The sequence below is a fragment of the Strongylocentrotus purpuratus genome, unplaced genomic scaffold, assembly GCF_000002235.5.
Source record: "Strongylocentrotus purpuratus isolate Spur 01 unplaced genomic scaffold, Spur_5.0 spur5_scaffold_9, whole genome shotgun sequence".
Classification (NCBI taxonomy): domain Eukaryota; kingdom Metazoa; phylum Echinodermata; class Echinoidea; order Camarodonta; family Strongylocentrotidae; genus Strongylocentrotus; species Strongylocentrotus purpuratus.
The window spans coordinates 15,914,244-15,936,001 of NW_022145615.1; the positions used below are offsets into that span (position 1 = coordinate 15,914,244).

Genomic DNA, 21,758 nt, shown 5'->3' on the forward strand with positions numbered 1-21,758 from the left:
AAGGCCTACATGTAAGGTCCCGTGGAACGGCGGGCTTGGGGGCTCAATCTGGGATGCTAATCTGACCTTAACTTGAATGCCTAAAACCCCTGCGCTTCCGGGGGCTCCGCCCTTTGGACCATACGCCATTTAGGTATTAAAATATGCACATCTAACCGTAATTAAATGCCCCTACCCCTGAGCATCTGCCAATTTGTGCTACGCTCTACCCTATCTTAAATACTCTAGCCTCCCCCACTCACTTTCAACCCCATTTTTAATCACTTTTATTTCCCATTTAACTCCTTCATTAAACCTCAAAACGCCCCCAAATACTTGGGTCGGGGCGTGTATCACGAGTATATATATATATATATATATATATATACTAGTAGTGAGTTGGTTGAAGTACGAAGCCACGTTTAAAAGTATAATCGATTACAACAGTTGTGGGGCCGATATCACGAGTATGCCTTCATAGAATAAAAGTTTTAAAAGAAAATATTCACTTCTACTTTCAAAAGGACTGGCCATTTGCTTTAAAAAAATTGTAGAGTTATTATTATGTAATTTCTAGAAAAAATGTCAACCACATGATTTACCGTGAGTCTATACATGTAGACATTGATTTGCCGAGTTGCTTACTTTTATCAAATATACACGTAAAACAATGGGGGACAGAATGTGCGGATAGCATACCGCACGGATCGTCCCTCGGACGATCCGTGCGAGCAGAAAACCCGCATATTATGTCCGACGGACAAACGAAACTGGTAGGACAAACGGCGCGGTCACACCGGCAGACTTGCCCGCTTCTTCAGCGAGTCTGGCCAGTGCCAGGCTAGATCTAGGCAAAGTCTAGACAGAAATAGGTCTAACCGTCTGATTTGGTCATTTCTTTTATAAAACTGACATTTGTTGACATTCCCAAATACACTATAATCGGAGGTCTAGTGGAGCCAGACGTAGTCTCAGTGGAACAACCGACGATTAGAGAGACTGAAGTTTTCGGTCTAGGCAAAGTCTAGACTAGACCGAATTTTTCTGTCTCTTTCGTTCGCCTCTGATTTGGGTAGGGCCTAGGGTCGCCTCTCTCTTAGAGACAGAACAGCCTTATACGCTTTAGTGCACGCGCGTTTGTGTAAAGAAACGTTACACAAAACTTGGCCAAACTTAATCCCTAATTTTGATATTTTACCGGATGCATATCCGATGCATTTATAGTCCACAATTAGCTATGTTTTACTACTTCGGTTCCACTTACCAACTTGACTACTTGAATCCGTTTAATGGTCCCTTTTCAGGAAATTATGGGTCAAGATCGGCATCCATGAAGAAAATCTTGCAGCCGGGTTAGTCGCCCTCAATAGGTCATGTCGCCTCCCGATTTTGTTTGCCGATTTTGGGATTCTTGGTCAGCTCGCCCCCAGTTTTTTGGTCAGCTCGCCCCCTAATTTGTTGTTTTAATTTGATGTCTTTGACAAGTTCAAAGTCAAGCCATTTTTAGTTCCTGGCATCTCAGTTCTATGATATTACTAAATATTGAAAATTTCCTCGAGTTTTTCATTGTAACGCATATTTTCGAGGATATTTGCATCTAAGTTTCCACCAGCTTACGTACTAACCAGTGGCGTACCTGGGGTACTCCGTCAGGGGGGGCAAGCGACCGAAACAAACAAAAAAGGCGATACTAATTTTCACTTCTGGCGAGCGAGCGAGCAAAAAAAATCTTTAAGTAACGTTTGGTATATAAACTGGTATTGTTGCAAGTTGGGGGTGGGAACATTCACTTGTTAGCGACGTTAATTTCATTTTTTTTGCAAACGAGCGTAGCGAGCAAGAAAAAATCACTTCTTTTTTAATAATTGTCACTTAATTAAACTTGGTTCAATTGTCCCATGCAGGGCGCGTGAACAATATTGTGTTTAGGCTAATTTTATACCCATTTTAGCTAGCGAGCGAAAATACATCTTTCTCTCAATGAATTGCTATATCAAATTTGTTTCATTGTTGCAGGTCGGGGGCGGGCACAATCGTGTTTAAGGCAATGTCAATCCCATTTTGGCGGGCAGGCAACCCCCTACATTTCTCTTTTTAATGATATTGTAGCAGGTTAGTGGTGGGCACATAATTCCACGTGCTAGCGAGCGTAGTGAGCGAGCGAAAAAAAATCACTTCTCTTTTATAGGGAAAATATGGTACATAAACTTGGGTTCATTGTTCCATGTCAGGGGCGTGATTATTAAAAGCGGTGTTATTTCTATTTTGGCGAGCGAGCGTAGCAAGCGAGGAAAAAAAAATCACTTCTCTTTTATAGGGAAAATATGGTACATAAACTTGGGTTCATTGTTCCATGTCAGGGACATGATTATTAAAAGCGGTGTTATTTCTATTTTGGCAAGCGAGCGTAGCGAGCGAGGAAAAAAAAATCACTTCTCTTTTATAGGGAAAATATGGTACATAAACTTGGGTTCATTGTTCCATGTCAGGGACGTGATTATTAAAAGCGGTGTTATTTCTATTTTGGCGAGCGAGCGTAGCGAGCGAGCAAAATTTTTGTAATGATAGTTGGTTCATAAATTTCAGATTTTTTTGTTGCAGGGCAGGGCTTACACAATCATGTCTAAGGTGATGTTAATTCAGTTTTGGCGAGCACGAGCACACCAAAACTTCTTTGAATAACGTTTGGTACATAATTATTAACTGGTTGTTGCAGGTTGGGGCGGGCACGTTAGTGGTGTTAATTCCATTTTGGCGAGCACGAGCACACCAAAACTTCTTTGAATAACGTTTGGTACATAATTATTAACTGGTTGTTGCAGGTTGGGGCGGGCACATTAGCGGTGTCAATTCCATTTTGGCGAGCGAGCATAGCGAGCAAGCAAAAAAAATTCTCTTTTAATAGAAATTAATAAATAACTTGTTTTTATTGGTGCAGGTCAGGGCCCCGTCTAACAAAGAGTTACGATCGATCCAAATCAATCGTAAGTCCTCCAATCAATCGCAAGTTTGCAGTCTCCTATCTCTTATGTACATAGTTACGATTGATATCAATCGCAAATAACTTACGATTGATATCAACTCTTTGTAAGACGGGGCCCAGGATGGACGCAATCGCGTTCAACGCGATTCAATTCCTTTTTGGCGAGAGGGCGAAAAAAACTCTTCCATTTTTGATTATATTGTTGCAGGTCAAGGGTGGGCACAATTGTTTTCAAAGCAAGCGAGAAAAATGAATTGGTCTCTTTTAGTAACATTTGGTACGTACATTGTGTGTTATTGTTGCCATGGTTGCAGGTCGGGGCCCGTCGGGGCAGGCACAATTGTATTCTAGGCAATGCTAATCCTTTTCTTTTTTCAGGGGGATGAGCAAGTGAAAACATTTAATACAAAATAGGCTAGCAAGCAGTTCGCGCCAGCGAAGAGTTTCAAATTTGTTATATCACTTATATTTTCCCATTTTCATTTGTCTTAATTTTTCAGGGCCGTATGCGGAATATTTTTCTGGTGGGGGAGGGAGAAAGATGCGTTAAAAGTTTTCGAAGAATCTCAAAAGCAAAAGGAGTGAAGGGAGTTCGAGCGACCGAACTAGTCATGAGGGTACTTTTGCATTTTCAAAAGTAGAATTGAAGGATTTGGTATAGGCCTACACTACATTTTCAGGAAAAAACTGTACGTTTTCAAAATATCTGGGGTCAACTGCCCCCCCCCCCCCCCTGGTGCGTACGGCCATGGTCTTTTTTTTTTTAATTTCCCCATTTTTTCCTTTCCTTTTCTTTTCCCTTTTTCTTCCTTTTCTCTTCTTCCTTTTTTCTTTCCTTTTCCTTTTTTTTCCTTTTTTCTCTTTCTTTCCTTTTTTTCTTCCCTTTTCCTTTTTCTTTTTCTTTCCTTTCCTTTCTTTTCTTTTCTTTCCCCTTTTTCTTTTTTCCCCTGGAGCCCGTCAGGGGGGGCACTCTGCCCCCCCTGCCCCCCCCCCCCCCATAGGTACGCCAGTGGTACTAACACATCGATCACTCTCTCAATATTATTGTCTCCTCTCTGTCAGTGCTGTGCGTGCTGCGGAGCGGGGAGACCCTCTTCATGGCTTTCTCGCTAGCGCTCACTGTCTTGTTACTCTCACTCTTTGTCCCCCCCCCCCCCCCCCCCCCCTCTCTCTCTCTCTCTCTCTCTCTCCCTCTCTTTCTCTCTCTGTCTCTCTCTCCTATCTCTCTCCCTCTATCTCTTCCTATCTCTCTCCCACCCCCTCTCTCTCCTTATTCTCACTCTCCTTCTTTCTCTCTCTCTCTCTCTCTCTTTCTCTGGTATAAGTTCTTAAATAAAAGGGTGACAAGTCATGTAAATGCCTTTTTTAATAATGTTACTAGGGTTAGAATATAGAATTTTACTTTTTTTTAAAACTAAATCAGTTTTAATTGTATAAAATCCTGTTTGACTTTTTAACAATTCCCAAGATGATGCACACTATATCGAATATTACAATGGCAAACTTTTACCTATGTTTTTTATGCGAAACTTATCTTATTTTTATACAATATCATATTCTACATGTACCTTTTAGTAAATTGGCCCAAATACAAAATGTTCTGCATTTTGCCTACAATGTATAATTTGTTTAAATCATTGTAGCATCTATTTGATTTTATAATTCCTGGATTTGGTTTCTGTTGTTGTCTTTGTTTCTGTTATTGAAGAAAACACCATAACCATACCATATAGTAACCATACCCATCTGGCTATGCATTTTCCAACTAAAACATTTAATTCTTTTGAATATCAAAAATGTATCACTATTCATATATTGTATAAGTTCAGTATATAATTTAATTGCAAATATGGTAATACAATTCAGATTTCTGTATATGTACACTCTAAAAACTGAAATGTTAAATGTAAATTTAAAGGGCCGAGGAGTGACCACTCTTTTAGAATGTCAGATTGTTTCTTTTAACCTGCTAGATTCGACCTTTATAGTGTTGGATCCAGCATGTTCAAAGTGTTAATCTACCATTTTGAAAGAGTGGTCACTCCTCGGCCCTTTTAAATGGTGATTTAACATTTCAGTTTTCAGAGTGTACCAAGCAATTTGCCAAGGTCGTTGAAGCACAATAATTATGTACAAAAGAATTGCAATTTTACTACCATTATGCTACCATGCATAATTTTTATGTGTAATTTTACTTTGTCACTGATGTATACTTTGTAAAAGAAACATTACTGATTCGGCTCTCGGGCCGCGAATGTTTTTTAATGAAATAAACCATTTTAAATAAATAAATAAATAAATCGTTCTGGCTGGCTTAGTGACGGAACTTAATATCCACAGGCTATAGAGATAATAAGGATTTAATAGATTGGCTTTCTTAGATTTTCTCAAGTATAATTTGTACACGCAAGCAAATTAGAGCATTTTCAGATCCCTTTTTAATCACTACTTACAAGACCCATACTAGAACGTGTCGTCATGAGATAGTTGTAAAAGTTTAAAAATAGAAATAGAAGAGAATGTCTCTACATTGAATTAAAAGTGAGCTATAAATGATATGACTTATATAAGTTTATTATGAAGCAAATAGATCGAAATAAAAGCAGTTTCGGCGGTAAACCCAAATGAACGAAACGTTATCTAATTTTACTCTCAATTCATAAGTGCGTGATTTTGTTTAATGAATATTGTATATAAGGGACGACCATGCGTGACCAACATGAACATCTGCTCATCTTTTCAAGTATTCGAAAGCACTAGTAGGTTCCAACCTTAACCTGTATAATAATTTGTGTTTATTATGTGTATAGATGTCACTTTTCTTTTAATCTGTGCACAAATAAAAAGCAGTTATTCTTCCAAATACATACCTTATTACTATGTCGCGGCGCTTTTGTCCTTCATTATTATAAAGCGCGCGGAGGATAACGCTGAAACTAATAACAAAGAAACATTTTTGATAATTCAAACAATGATGAAGAGTCGGTACAACGATTTGTCTTTTTTGTTCTTTCTCTAATAATTTAATGAAACGTCAAAGCTTCCACGCTTCATGCGGAAGGGGGGGGGACTTAATTCAGACAAGGATTAAGAGTCGAAAACCATTCTCTAATAATTTAATGAAACGTCAGCGCGGTGAGGAAAAACTGAATTCAGACAAGGATTAAGAGAAAAATATCATAATAATAAATACAGTACAGACTACGTCCAACTTTCTATCTCCCGCCAACCCACTCTCACCCTCTCTCCTCTCTCTGTCTATGTCCATCTTCATCTTCCATAATGTTGTCTATTCCGCCATTTGCTTGTATCCCGGCATCATCCCTTCCTTGAGATTATATTCCTGATGGTATACGTCGGACATTATACTTTAGCTAAAAGATATAATCACACCAAAAGAGAAAAACTAAAGAACAAAATCAGAGCCGGAAGGGAGTGATTGGAGGAGGAGAGACAAATATCATAACAATAAATACAGTATATAGGCTACGTCCAACTTTCTATCCCTTCCCCCTCTCACATGTTATACCTTATATCTAGTTTAGGGAACGAAATAGAGAACGAGGGGCTGATAATATCGAAATGAGAAGAATATTACTGTAAATCTCTGTTAATTCAAACTGATAAATAAAAATAAAAAATTATTATGCTATATTGACGGTATAAACGTCAGATATTATACTTAAGCCAAACGATATAAACAAACAAAAAAGAGAAAAACTAAAGAAAAAATATGAGCTGGGGGGGGGGGGGGGGAGTCGGTGAGACAATTATCATAATAATAAATACAGTACAGACTATACGTCCAACTTTCTATCTCCCGCCAACCCACTCTCCCCCTCTCTCCCTCTCTCTGTTTATGTCCATCTTCATCTTCCATAATGTTGTCTATTCCGCCATTTGCTTGTATCCCGGCATCATCCCTTCCTTGAGATTAATTATTATAACATATTCCTGATGGTATACGTCGGACATTATACTTTAGCGAAAAGATATAATCACACCAAAAGAGACAAACTAAAGAACAAAATCAGAGCCGGAAGGGAGTGATTGGAGGAGGAGAGACAAATATCATAACAATGAATACAGTACGGTCTATACAGGCTACGTCCAACTTTCTAACCCCCCCCCCCTCTCACATATACCTTTTATTTAGTTTAGGGAATGAAACAGAGAACCAGTGGCTGATAATGTCGAAATAAGAAGAATATTACTGTACAATTATAACAAGTAAAACCTTTGAATGTAAATCTCTGTTGCATCAAAATAAAATGAAACGTTTATCACATCATACTTTAGCACAAAATAGTTATCTAGAAGAAGGTGGACATCATTATATTAAATAACCTGCTTCTGACCGCTGCGCTAGCGTACTGCCTTTGTACGTAGGGGGCGACTGTGTATATAGGGGGCGACTGTGTATAGGAGGCGACTGTGTATAGGAGGCGACTCGACCACACAATTTGGGGGCGACTACGTTAGGAGGCGACTGCGTATAGGAGGCGACCGGCTTGGGGCGACCTGACCAGACACCTACTACACTCACACTCACTCAGTGTAGTACAGACGTGTATCAATCAGATATGATTATTTACGTCTGGGGACCGACCTTTAAACGTCACCATCCGAAAGACGTGACTCAGTTTCGAACCTGCGTTCTCGGCAAAATGATTATGAAGGAAAAACTGTGATTACGAACTCGTAGCTCGTGCAATAAACCTATCGTTTTAATGCCTTGGTTCTTGAAATGTTTTATAGGGGGGGGGGGGGGCTATGTTATGTCATTTATTGTAAATGCTTTTTTTGTGTTGCGAGGTTGTAAAATCAAGTAAAAACTTGTATAATACATTGAATATTTATATTTTAGTGCTTACAAATTAATACTAAACCTATTATATCGTTTTAATGCCTTGGTTCTTGAAATGTTTTATGGGGGGGGGGGCGGGCCGGCTTTATGTTAGATATGTTCCTGTTCTATGTCATTTATTAATTGGCCCGATTTCAAAATGTTAACCCCCCCCCCCCTTAGTTTGAAAGAGGCACACCCCAATCATTCGAACTTCTCCAATAAATATGTTTTTATTTTAGAGTTTCGCAGTCACTCTGTATATATTGAATTGAATTGTAATTCCATTTGCACAAATATTGCACGTCGCGATCGGGTCCATGATTGTTTATGAACCACACAATCAATGTGCACGAGGTATGAGTTTGTAATGACCTTAATGGCATAAAATAATGCCCCCCCCCCCCCCGGGCCGTCAGAAAAAAAAAGGAAAACTGTGGAATAACTTGACGACAAGAAAAAGAAAAATATTTCAAGAACCAAGGCATTAAAACGATAGGTTTAGTGTTAATTTGGGAGCACTAAAATATAAATATTCAATGTATTAATACAAGTTAATGATTTTACAACCTCACAACACAAAAAAAGCATTTACAACGAATGACATAACATAATGCCCCCCCCCCCCTATAAAATATTTCAAGAACCAAGGCATAATTAACGATAGGTTTATTGCACGAGCTACGAGTTCGTAATCACAGTTTTCCCTTCATAATCATTTTGCCTTGCGCGTAGACTAGAAGAGATGAGATTTAGATGACGTCATACGCAACCCGGCTTCAAGATTTTCTTCATGGATGTCGATCTTGACCCATAATTTCCTGAAAAGGAACCATTAAACGGATTCAAGTAGTCAAGTTGGTAAGTGGAACCGAAATAGTAAAGCATAGGTCTATAGCTAATTGTGGACTATAAATACATCGGATATGCATCCGGTAAAATATCAAAATTAGGGATTAAGTTTGGCCAAGTTTTGTGTAACGTTTCTTTACACAAACGCGCGTACACTAAAGCGTATAGGGCTGTTCTGTCCCCAAAGAGAGAGCCGAACCTACCCAAATCGGTCGGGCTAACTCGGACCAGGGACAAATCGGCCCAGCTGTAAAAACGGTCATTTTTTGCATGTTTAGGTTTAGGGTTAGGTTTAGGTTTAGGGTTAGAATTAGGGTAACATGACAAAAAATGACCGTTTTTGCAGCTGGGCCGAGTTGTCCCCTGGTCGGAGTTAGCCCGGATCCACCCAAATCAGAGGCTAACGAACGAAAGAGACAGAAAAACTCGGTCTAACGTTAGACCTAGGCAAAGTCGGGCCAGTGCCAGTGGCCATGCAGGGCCATCCCGTGTCATTTGATATTTGATTCTCAACATTTCAGACACCACTGTAGTGTACAAAACTCAACTGATTTCACTCAATACTTTAGTGACAATTGATGACACCTAATTTAGATCTAGATCTAGCAGTGAAATACAAATTGTTTCAACTTAACAATGTTATTGTTAGACTTGTCTCTACTCTAGATCTATCCGAGGTGCCCCAGGGGACAGTGCTCGGGCCGTTACTGTTCCTGTTACTGTCTCACTAAGCACTAAGATGCGTCTTAAGCGGCCTTAAGTCCCGTTATAGGACTTAGTGTAAGATGCTTCTTCTTCTTCTTCCTCCGCTCTATCGGAGATCAGCAGCTACCAGGGTACTGCAGTTTGTCATAGCAGGCAGGATTGTCATGTCAGGTAGAAAGTGTATTAGCGATTGCATTAGCACGAGCAGAGTGGATATTGTATAAAAATGACAGTGATGCATTAATAAGAAGGTTCTTTTGGTTAGGGCAGACAGTTAGAACATTCGGAAGTAGGACTGCCCGCGTGAAGGTCTCAGGGTCATCTGGACTGAATAGAGCGAGTGTCGACTGCTGTACGCCCCTGTGGTGGAGATTGTCAACTAGCTTCTGGCGATGATTCCTGAGTGGTTTGCACTTGGCTATGAAGTGTGTGATGTCCTCCTCTTCCGCTTTGCACACTTGGCAGAATCGGATCGTACCCTTCTTGATTTTACACAGCTGGGATTGAGTTAGGTACGTCTGAGAGAGAAGTTGTGAGCGTACAATGATGGCTTGACGTAGAAAACTTGAGGAGATGGACTTCGGGTAAAGGTCATGGGGGGAGCTGGTGTTATTCTTGAAGAAGGCGAGAGATGATTTTGCATTGATGGCCTCACGGACTTTCTTCTGCATAGCCAAGTCAATTGCAGACCTAGTGACTGACTTCCATGTAATGTAGGGAATGGGCTTGGAGAGGAGGGAGTGAAGGTTGGGGAGCTCATAACTTCTCAAAGTTCTTTCCCAGGTCCTCGCCAAGGGAGTGAAGTTAGTGATAGCATGATGTAGTGTGCGTACCTCATATCTTGAGTGTGGCAGATTGATAAGTTGCCCTATGATGAGGAGAGTTTCTTGGTCAACTCGCATGCTCAGGGGAAAGAGGCCTGTGAGAAGATAGACAGCATCATCGGCAGCACTGTTGGGGAGCCCGAGGATCTTCTTGAAGAGCTGGTATTGGGATCTGTCCAGTTTATTTAGCCTTGTCTGGTTGAGCTTCATGATGGCCACTCCATACAGCATACGTGGGATGCAGTATGTTTTCCAGAATCGTGCACAGTGGTGTGGTAGAAGACCTCCTGTGTATGCACCCGCTCCAGTGAGGGCATAGAAGGTTTTTGTGCCTCTGGAGATCATTAGGTCTGTTGGATCATGTTTGGAGGAGGATTTTATGATTCCCAGATGCGGGTGTTGGGTCACTGATTCGATTGGCATCTGTCCAAGGATCCACATGGGTTAGGCCGTTGACTTGTGAGCTTTGTTATTGAAGGTAACAATCTTGCTTTTCTGTGGGTTGACGCGATATCTCCAAGTTTCTGCATATTTACATGTAACATTCAGCATCTCTTGAAGCTCTGTTGGAGATGAGCTGACTAGCGCTACATCATCGGCCAGAACGATCACACCAGCATGCTGGCTCAGCAACTGGCAACCTAGCCTCTTGTCTCTCAGCTCCTTGATAAGACCGTCAACAAAAACAGTGTACAGCAGGGGGGAGAGTACCCCACCTTGCCTGACACCCTGGAGTATTGGTATGGCTCCACTTGTCTTGTCAGACCACAGAACTCGGCTTTCCATGTTTTCATACAGAGATCTGAGGAGGGCTGTGTATGCAGGGTCAATGTTGGTTTGATCCACTTTGTAGAAGAGGCCGTCATGCCAGACCTTGTCGAATGCCTTCACTGCATCAAGGAGAGCAACATAGGTAGGCCGTTTCTGGCAGGTATTGATCTCTATTATGAATTCCATAGTGCATGAAGTCAGCATGCAGGAGTGGTTTTTCTGGAACCCGAATTGTAGCTCATCTGGTATACCATTGCCTTGAAGGGTCTTCTCTAGCCTTGGTTTGAGGATAAGCTCAAGGAGCTTGGAGAAGGATGAAGACAAGGTAATCCCTCGATAGTTCCTAGGATCGCGGGGGTCCTTTCCTTTGCCCTTGTGGAAGGGAAGAATCAATCCATCTTTCATCTTCTGCGAAGTATGAGCGGTTGAGAGGTAGTAGTTGTAGATGAGCAGAATCAAGTGCATGGTGGCTTTTCCTATGTATATGAGGTGCTCTGGGCTGATGTTGTCTGGACCACTGGCTTTGCCCTTCTTCAGTTTAGTAGTAGCTTCCTTGATGTCATGAGATGTTATGGTGAGGGCATACATGGGTGCTGAGAACGTGGGCTTTTCAGGGATGTCGAAGGCAGAGCTGCTAGAGGCATCTCCTGTATGGTCTGGTAGGGAGAGGTCAGTAAAATATAGCTCCCAGCCCTCAATGACTTCGCCCTCCCCTTGATATGTTCTACCATCGTACTCTAGTGACTCTGTACCATACCCCGCTGTCTTTGGAGCGCTGGTTCTTGACAAGTTTGTGGAAGAGCTGCTGGTTCGTCTCGCAGGCGTTCTCGATACAGTTCAGGAGTTTTCTGTTGTTGTGAGCTCGAGATTGGCGGAGCTGACTTCGAAACTTCTTTCTGCATAGGAGGTAGTCTGTGACGAGTGTACCACTGCGAGGCTTAGCAGCTGTTTTCCATCTCTTCCAAACTTCAAGGGCAGCGTTGTATGAGTCTTCGACTTTCGCGGTCCATTCTGGTTTGCCGTGTTTACCTGTGGAAGGATAGCTGTGTGGGAGGCTGAGTGAGGTCTCAATCATGGCCGTGGTAAGCTTATGAAGCAAGTCGTCCACAGATGTGTTGTCCAGCACTCTCTTGTGGAATGTAGTAAACAACTGCCTTGCTGTAATTTCAAGGGGATCAGTATATTGAGCCGCTATCTGATCTTTGGATGCTTCTGTCCATTTGATTTTCAATCTTTGCAGTTTCTGGGCTGGCTGAGTGGTTGTTGCATGCTTTGGACGATCTGTATGTCCTGGTAGCACTATAGACCATTTGATCCTTACCAGCAGGTGATCCGAAGTGTTCAGAGGTGTGTCAGGGCCAATGGTGAGATCAGCAAACTGGTGGAGTGATGAACTAAGCGTAAGGAAGCCATCGATAAACGATGTCTTTGCACCATCATCCGATCTATAGGTGAAATTTCCTTGGCTTCCAAGTTCTTCTGTTATGCTGATTAGGCCAGCATCTTCCAGGAAGGCTCGAAGGTATCCTAGGGATCTTTTGTTATTAGGGTTGACTGTGTCAGCATTGAAGTCACCTGAAATGACAATGGCGTCGTCAGTGTGGGTGGATAGGATGTTGGATATGATGGCAAGGCTCTCCTGGTATTCTACAAGATCAGTTTGATTGACGCCAGATGGTAGGTAGCAGTTTATGGCCAGGATGCACTGTTTTGACTGTTTTGCATCTTAGCGGGAGTTTCACAAAGCCCACTAAGACGCGTACCGTACTTAGTACCCATTTCACTAAGTTGCATACAGGTCGTAGCCTACGTCTTGTCGAGACGAGAAATAGGAACAGTTCTTAGTGTAATGTCATGTGTTAAATTTCGCACCAAATTTGTAAGTTCTAATTCAATCTCGATGATGGTCGATCTTCAAATATTGATGGCTTTGACGTTTCATTAAAGTATTTGAGAAAGAAGACGATTCGTCGGACTCATTGTCTGAATTTTCAAAAAAAAATCTTCGTCCGATAAAAAGTCACAGTTCGTAGGGGAATTTTTTTTGCTGGCCGACCGACATAATACATCTCACTAGCTTCAAACTTCTGCATTGATATATATGTAGCACACAAGGATCGAGCAAGACTTCACCCAATAATCCCCTCTCTCTCCTACTGCACCCGGCTCTTATTCCTGTCTCTCTCTCTCCTCTCTTTCACCCCCCCCCCCCCCCCCCCCCGTTTCTTTCTTCTTTTTTTTCATTCTTTTCTTCTTTTTTTCCTTCCTTTTCTCCTTATTTTCTTTTCTTTCTTTTCCTTTCTTCCTCTTTTTCTTGTTTCTCTTTCTTTCTTCTCTTCTCTTACTTTCTTGCCTTTCTTTTCTTTCCCTTTCCCTCTCATTTTCCTTTCCCTCTCATTTTCCATCCCCCTTTCTCATTTTCCCGACAGTAGCGCAATTTTACCGACAATATCCATACATTTCGCTTTCAATATTTTACTTCTATGTTGTCTTAAGAAAAAGTTTAATAACATACCTTCCCCATTTGTATCCAACAGTAGTCGAAATAATGTTAAACAATCACTTAAAGTGACAAAATTCAGCCTCCTTTCACTTTTTCGCCCCAAACGACGCGATGCAGACGAAAACTTACAGGAAAAAATTACTTTTAACTCCGCACAAGTTCGAAGGTCACGAAATTCAGCTTCGTAAAATCAAAATCCAGACGTTTCATTGTTGAAGATGCTCCGCACACAGGACTTAGTAAAGAACGGTTTAGTAAAACTGAAACACCAACAGGACGTCAGTAAGACCCGTCTTAGTGCATGACGCGTCGCAGCGACACTAAGTCCCGTTACACTAAGTACTGTTTAGTGAGACAGGCCCCTGATGTATATCAATGACCTTCCAGACCTGCTGAAATGCCAGACCAGACTATTCGCAGATGACTGTTTGGTATACAAGGAAGTAGAGAACGAGAGGCACACAGACTCCTTACAGGCGGATCTTACATCTCTGGAGTCGTGGCAAGATAGGTGGAACATGAAGTTCAACGCTTCCAAGTGTTCAGTGATGATCATCTCGAATAAGAAAAAACCTTTGACAAGGGATTATATCTTCTGTGGACAAGACTTACAAAAGACAAGCTCTCATCCTTACTTGGGAGTAGAAATAGACAGTAAACTGACGTGGGCGAACCATGTTGACAACAGCCATGAAAGCCAACCGCACGTTAGGATTTGTTTAATCGCTCTATGGCGGAGGCATCATTTTCAACTGCACGCAGTCGAAGTTCCATCTAGTTTCTATCTGATTTATAAATCAGAAAATTAGAACTAAATATTGAAAATCGGGGGAAGAAAGTTTTTGTCACAAAGAGGAACAGAAATGGGCCAATCTATCCCCCGGTGCGAGTGGTCTGGATTACCATCTGTGTATGGGGAATGTCAACAAATGTCAGATTTATTAGAGAAAGGACCCATAATATCAGATGGTTATTTCTGTCTATGTTTTAGTATACATTTAATATAATATACATGATCATGATGAATATACTTTTTAATACTCTTTCTTCTTCTTCTTCTTCTTCTTCTTCTTCTTCTTCTTCTTCTTCTTCTTCTTATTCTTATTCTCTCTCTCTCTCTTCTTACATACCCTCCCTTTTCTTTTATTCTATGCTCTAATCTGAAGTAGGTATTTTATTTTAAAATTATTCCTTGATATGTTATAACAGTAGGGGTACAACAGTAAAGTAAGTACGTGAAACAAATTATATTCATGTAACATGTCAATAAGGTATTTTGTACAGTTTTCACGTTCTCTACCATTCTTGCCTTCGTTCAGAACCCTTCTCTTTACTGGATTTCATTAACAACTCTTATGTTAAGTGGAATGAATGAATTTATGTGGCGACTGTTTCTTGCTTGTACAGATCTCAATCTTCGTCTGCTTCTCAGGTGTACATGTATGTACTGGTCAATAAGGGGGTGGGGGTTAGATCAGACATAATGGATAGGGCCTTAGATATTCCTCTTTCCTTACAGACTTCATCTAGGTCAACAGTATGGTTCATTATTTTGCTGGCTTGTTTTACAACCCTTCTCAGCTTTTGTTTGTCACTTTGCTTTGTATTATTAAACCAGATAATGGAATCAAATGTGATAGTACTCTGAATGATTGACTGAATGACTGGCAAAAGAGAAACAGAATTCTATCGTTTACATGAAAGTACTTCAACTTTCTAAGAAAATACATACGCTGGTTGCATTTTGTGCACCGCTTTGTCTTGTCTTCTCAAGACAGCTTTTTGTCCATTTCTGTGCCTACATGTAGGTATCCAAAAATTTCAACAAATTCTTAATGGTATCATTATTAAAGTACATGTATACAGGTCTATCAATGGGTTCAAAACATTTCTTTTGCCTAAAGTCAAAAACAATTTCTTTTGTTTTCTTTGAGTTCAGCAGTAAATAGTTTTCCCTACACCAATTTTCGAACATGGAAATGGTAGCTCTGTAATCAAATTCGTTTTCATTTTCAATCAAAACTACCATTACTGTATCATCGTTCTCCTTCTATTATCCTCTAGTCATCCGTTTTAGTCTCTTCTATTTTTTCTCAGTCTTTTCTTTTCTTATCTCCTTGATTATTCATTGTGAATTGCCATTCATATTTTGAAATCCAATGTAAACATAATTGTATTTTTATTCATTTGTATATATCAATCTTTTGTAAATTCAATTTGTTTCAGCCTCTGGCTACTATTTTTAATGTACGCTTTTATCAATAAACCATATCAAATCAAATCAAATAAAAAAAATCATAGATAAATTAATGTACAGTACAGTAAGGGGTTGAAAAGGAACAGTTACAATATTTCTGCTGTGAACAATTGACTTTGGTATCCAAACTTAACACTTGGTCACCAAGTACTTGTCAGAAGCGTACAAGTAGTCTAATTCCCTTCTGATGGCCTTTATGTTTTATTCATATTACAGCTCTAGAGATGTTCCATCATGGCTTATAACTTGAGACCTAGGTCTAGTGTTCAAGTGGAGACTCTGGGCCCCTTGGATCAACAGGAATCTGCTCAGTCTTCGGTAAAAGAGAAAAAGAATTGGTCTGACTCTGGGCTCCTCATCCTGTTAGTGCTCTTCAGATGGATGAATGTAGGCTTGGTCCAGACCTCATTTGTTCCTGATGAATATTGGCAATCTGTGGAAGTGGCCCACAAGGTTGTCTTTGGATATCCTTTTTAGAAACTTTGAAAATATACTTGAGGAAATGCATCAAAAGAACGTTCATGATACTAGACCAATGGTGAATTGAATAAGTTTGAATATTAGTTTGAAAACACATTTGATTGTTTTTTTAAGGATATAAATGTTAAGTTATCATCGTTAAAAGTTTTTAAAATAAAAGATTTGATTATTTTTTACTACTTTGAAAGCAAGTACCTACTACAAGATAAGCAAGCCAGTCTCTAAGAGACTTGGTAATTGAGGATTAATGCCTTACAAAAGGAAACTAGAGCACCGACTTGGTTGAGACTTGAGACCTTCCAGGCATGATACAACTGCTCCTACCACTGAGCCATCATGCCTTTTCTAATACTACATGTAATAATAATAATAGCTAGTTCTTACATGTACATGTACATGTATATAGCGCTTTTCAGGACCGAAAGCCCTCTCAAAGCGCTTTACAGATATATATATATTATTACCCCGGTCATAGGATTCAGGCTTACCCGCACACAATGTAGAAAGTGGAAAGTAAAGAAAACATGTTGTGACAGTGTAGAAGTTTTAAGCTGCTGCTTCAATAGTAGGACTAAATTACTTATTGCTAAGCATTATGGAAGGCTTGGAAGCAACCCTTAACCTCCAATTACATATGGGTACCTGACATGGGAATGGCAGACTGGTTTGAGGAGTTTTGCCTATCCTGCAATCTTTGTGGTTCTATATAAGATGCTTGCTATACTGAGGCTAGACTACCCAGTGGTATTGGTAAGTAAGAATGTTGTTTTTATATTCTGCTCAGGAATGAGGAATATTCAACTGTTAATCACTTCAATTCTTTGTTATGCCTCTGCTACAAAGTAGCTGGAGGCATTATGTTTTCTGGTTGTCCTTCCGTGTGTCGTTTATTAAAAAATCTGAAAAATGATGTATCCCTCAGAATTGATTTTTAAATTGATTTGAAAGCAGTCACTGTCATTTCTGTCGCGTTATTAGTTCAGCATTTTAAACTTAACTCCGGCCGCTGCATGCACACAAATTTTGGTGAAGGGAAAATTCCTGCTCGGGGACCTGGTACCCACCCAAAATTTTCAAGTTAAACCCGTGTTCAGCAAAACCCGTAATGACTCGGGCCTAACCTAATTGAAATGCATTTCTGCAGCTAAACTCTAGTGGGATGTAGTGAGAAAGCTTTCCAATATATATAATTATGATAGTTGAATATAATTGCAAATGTGGTGTATTGGGTTTTGTGAATCAATCACATCTCATAACTGATACCTCAGGTCATCATCAAAAACTTAATTCAAATAAGCTGTGTAGGGAGACCAGAGAAAACCACTTGCCTGACTAAATCTCCTTGGGTAACCTCTGAAAAATAACTGTTCCTACATAGGGCCTACAAAGAACAGCTGATGAATTTATCTTCCAGTCTTTGGTCTATAATCTAAGCAGATAAATTGATTCTTAAGGTCTAATATTAATTTTTTAACAACATTTTTCCACTGATAACCCAGGCATGATTGTTGAAAAATCCTGTAAATTTAGTTCTCAATCAAGCAAGTTGTTATCCTAACTGTTTAATTGCATACATAATACATATTTTGTTTATGACCACCTTTGCCAGATTCTAGCTCCTCGTCTATTACAAGCCACCCTATCGGCTGTAGGTGATTTTTGCCTGTACAAGACCTCGGCCCTCATCCATGGCAAAGATGTAGCACGATGGACAGTATCCTTTCAATTGATGCACATTTCGAGGAAGCAAAAAGTCAATAATTACCTGCTTCCATTCACATGCCTCCATCCATTCAAGTACATAGGCTAGCACAAACTTTTATTGTTTCTCAGCATTGTTGGTCTACAATGTTCTAGAAGCAACAAACACTCTCTCTCGAACGATAACGCTCTTATTGGTCATCTTTATATCCCTCTTGAGGATCAGGACCAGGATCAGAACAGAGTCAGAATCAGAATCTATGCAACTGTAATTTAACCTGCTTCATGTATTAGGGCTAAAATCAACCAGCTTATAGCTCAGGAAGCACTCAACTTCATTTCTTCTATAAGAGTAGGGGGAAACCCAGGTGTAGCGGTTCACCTGCATACTCCCAATCAATAATACCGGGAGGAGAGACTCAAGGGTTACAGTGATTCAGTTTGCTTTACGCCTACCAGGCACAGGTGATGCCTTATACTTAATAATAATAATAATAACATGGAATGAGAATATTATTTTGTATTTATCATTAGTTCTAGTTATTCTTCATGAACATTATACTGATTTGAATTATGTAACTGTTGTTCAATGAACCTTGTGTAATGTTAATTTGTACCTTAACCCATGCACCTGTCAGCTTATAATGAATTTATCCTCCTGGTTTGTGTTTTACAATGCAACTCGTACTTTAACCAACACCATGGAAAACATCTTGACCTCTGTTGGTCTTTTCTTCTTTCCTTGGCCAAGGGATTGGTTGCATGACAAGAATGAGAAACAAGATAGGTAAGATGACAGTTTTTACCATCATCATCAAGGACAGGAACTTTTTAGTAGGGTTATGTGGATCATTATGTCTACTCTTTTAATAGGCAAAATTTATGTTTTCTTCTCTTTAGACCACAGATAACAAATCTGTGGTGAAATATATATGTAAACTTTATGTTACATATTGCAGGTAAATTGTAAGGGGCACTTCAGACAGGGGCGGATCCAGGAATTTCTTCCCGGGGGGGGGGGGGGGCACATGGTGGGAAAGAATATAAAAAAAAAATTTAGTCACAAAATTTTTAAATTTGACATTTTACTCCATTAAGGGGGGAGGGGGTAAGGTCACCTTTTTAGGTCAGCCATTGGCATATTTTTTTGCCGGGGGGGGGGCACGTCTCTGTTACAGTACATTTTAGGCAGATTTAGGGCTGATTTTAACATATTTTTTCAGGCCTTAAATTTCGTTTTTTTTTTTTTTTTTTTTTTTTTTTTTTTTTTTTTTTTTTTAATTTAAAAAAAAAAAAAAATTCTTTAGGGCAAGGCCACTTTTCTGAAGAGCACATTCCTATATTACAGCACAAATAGGAAGAGTCCTGTTTTTTTGGCCGGGGGGCATGTCCCCCCCCCCCCCCCTCCCTGGATACGCCATTGTCAGAATTCAATTTTTGGAGATATATTGCCAATTTCAAAATGTAAGGTTTATTTTATGATATTTATGTGCCTTGTCAAAATTAGGCATAATTTTTTGTTTTTCTTCAATTTTTGGTCTTCCTGCTTTTGTACATGGGTGGGTCCAAAGGAAATGTATTATGGAAATGTAAACATAAATTGACCTAACAATGTCACTTCATAATGTGATGTGTTGTCTGATTCAAGGTCTAGTGGAGCTATCAGCTTAAATCAGTCATCAGATAATATATTCTGAAATCTAGGTGTGGTAAGTAAAAAAAAGGACCAAATAGCTTGAAATAGCCCATATGTTTTGTAAGATTATTATCCCCTCAACGACGAAGTGGGAGGGGATATAGTGACGCTGCCGTCCGTCCGTGCTTCCGTGCGTGCATGCGTACGTCCGTAACAAGTTTGATTTCCGATCGATAACTTCAGTAATGTGTGACAGATTTTAATGAAATTTGATATGAAGGTACATCATATTAAAATACAGGCTAAGTTCGATTTTGTAGTACGCACATGTAGGTCAAGGTCATAGCTCATTAAATATGTGAAAAATACACATCTGGTTTCTGATTGATAACTTTAGTAATTGACAGATTTTATATATGTGAAAATGTGGTTAACTTTCTTGCCAAGTAATATAATAGTATAGTCCAATGGAGGTAACTTGTTCTAACGTACATGTAGGCCATTTGTACCCTGCGAGGGGATGCTACGCTTTGCGCTGACTTGTTTGATATGGATTTTGTTTTGAAAATTTAGTCCATGAGTCCATGTAAACTCTTCTAGTAACACCAGTGTTTGATTTGATGTAGATTTTGTTTCCTATATGTAGGAACCCGTGGGTGTACATTGTCATAGTTGCCTTGGCCTGCCTGGTGAGACCAACTGCTGCTGTGCTTTGGCTTCCTTTATGTCTGTGGCATATTAATTTCAGTCGTGCTACACTTGGGAGTTTGGGTTTCACGCATTTCCATCTGTTGAGGTAATTGATTCATTTCGCACCATTCTTTATACAATACAATGTACTAGTACCAAAGTAGTTTCCAGTTTGGACATTTATCATGCTATTATCAGCGATGCCAACCAGTAAGATTAAATCGTATTTAGTACGATAATAAGAGTGAAATACGATATCAACTCTTAAAATATGATTTCATCTTTAGAAAAAAAAATATTAACAAAAAATAATAATAAATATAAAACATTTAAAGAAAAATATTTTTAAACCCCTAAAAACAGCAGAATCGCATAGAAACATGTACAAGTTAACCCCTGCAACCCCAACATAAACTTTGCTTTACAATTTTCTCATTAAATTTTAATGAAAGAGTAACATTTTACTTGACCGTACTTACATGTACCAGTAAAACATTTTTCTGAAATTTTACTGGCCCAGGGCCGACGGGCCAGTGGTAGTGTCAAGTTTTGGTGAAAATCTGATATTTTTTTTTTAGGATACTCAGTCTGTTGTTTTTTTGTGTGTCAAGAGGTTGGCATCTCTGTATTATGTTCTTATTATTTCATTTCTTCTGTACTCACTTCTTGATTTTCTTCTATTTCCAGAGCGCTTAGAGACTTAATTGTAATTTGCGCTATATAAAAACTGAGTATCATTATTATTGAGTAGAGATGGTGCATACATTTTCAATGACTGAAGTTATAGCAGAGGCTCTTATAAACTCCTAAAAATAAATTTTTTGCAATTTAAGCTGAGAGAGCTCTCAGTGAATGTTTCATTTGTTTGGAGGATGGATTGTGTTTTGAATGATGTTGAGATGGTCACCCTTGACAATAACAATGCATTTTGCAACATTTCACTTTTTTACATGACCCCTTATTCAGGTGCACATTCCATGAGTACATTCCATGAGTACATAATCATTACAAATGGGGAATAAGCATGCTTTTCATTGATACTAACAAGAAGTATGATAATATATTAAACAAGAGAGATATCAGTGCTCAAAATTGAAGTGTGGAACCTGTTTTGAGGAGTCTAGTAACCACCTTTTCGGTATTTGCCTTATTGGCACCAGCAAACAGAGAGACTGGAATGAAGATCAGTTCAGCTTTGGAAAGATACAGAAGGGGCTCTTACAAATTGGCAAAATTGGGAAAATTACTATTCAGAACTTTCTCTTTTACTAAGGAAAGTTTTAAGAGAACTCCCAGAGAAGAAAAAGAATCCTATTACTTTTTATTTGAATCTTCATCTGGTGCCTAGTTACTTACATTTCTTTTCTTCTTCACTTTGGAGATTTCTTTGACACTCGTTGCGCTTCATAATTATAACTCCTATTCCCCGGCTTTAGCATGGCTGCCTTTATGGCACTCTTGCATTTTAAGTAATATGTCGTCAGTGTCAAGTGTGGCAAATGTAGATTAATATTTTTTCGATGTGTTGAGC

General features: G+C 39.5%; 2 protein-coding genes across 2 annotated transcripts in view; one reads left to right on the forward strand and one right to left on the reverse strand.

Annotated features, from left to right (window-relative positions):
• The first annotated feature begins 8,517 nt into the window (after positions 1-8,517).
• The window catches only part of LOC583162 (GPI mannosyltransferase 3), a 29,966-nt gene continuing 16,725 nt past the window's right edge, over positions 8,518-21,758 (forward strand). The window contains exons 1-6 of the mRNA XM_030976599.1: positions 8,518-8,669; positions 15,937-16,184; positions 16,833-16,950; positions 17,810-17,914; positions 18,540-18,688; positions 20,184-20,333. Of these exons, the coding sequence (XP_030832459.1) occupies positions 15,955-16,184; positions 16,833-16,950; positions 17,810-17,914; positions 18,540-18,688; positions 20,184-20,333 (752 nt within the window). The 5' untranslated portion in view covers positions 8,518-8,669; positions 15,937-15,954. The remainder of the gene's footprint in view (positions 8,670-15,936; positions 16,185-16,832; positions 16,951-17,809; positions 17,915-18,539; positions 18,689-20,183; positions 20,334-21,758) is intronic.
• Positions 10,634-14,140, reverse strand: LOC115920515. The gene is made up of 3 exons (XM_030976348.1): positions 14,099-14,140; positions 11,723-12,665; positions 10,634-11,607 (listed from the first exon to the last, which is right to left on the reverse strand). Exons 1-3 carry the CDS (start codon positions 14,138-14,140, stop codon positions 10,634-10,636), a joined length of 1,959 nt encoding a protein of 652 aa, XP_030832208.1.

Excerpts from the sequence above, each read along its gene's own strand:
- LOC115920515 (XM_030976348.1), bottom strand. The coding sequence starts at position 14,140 with ATGGTTCGCCCACGTCAGTTTACTGTCTATTTCTACTCCCAA. Across the intron at positions 12,666-14,098 it reads CTGTCTATTTCTACTCCCAA|TGCATCCTGGCCATAAACTG; the intron begins GTAAGGATGAGA and ends CAGTCAAAACAG. Across the intron at positions 11,608-11,722 it reads GAACCAGCGCTCCAAAGACA|GAGATGCCTCTAGCAGCTCT; the intron begins GCGGGGTATGGT and ends CAGACCATACAG.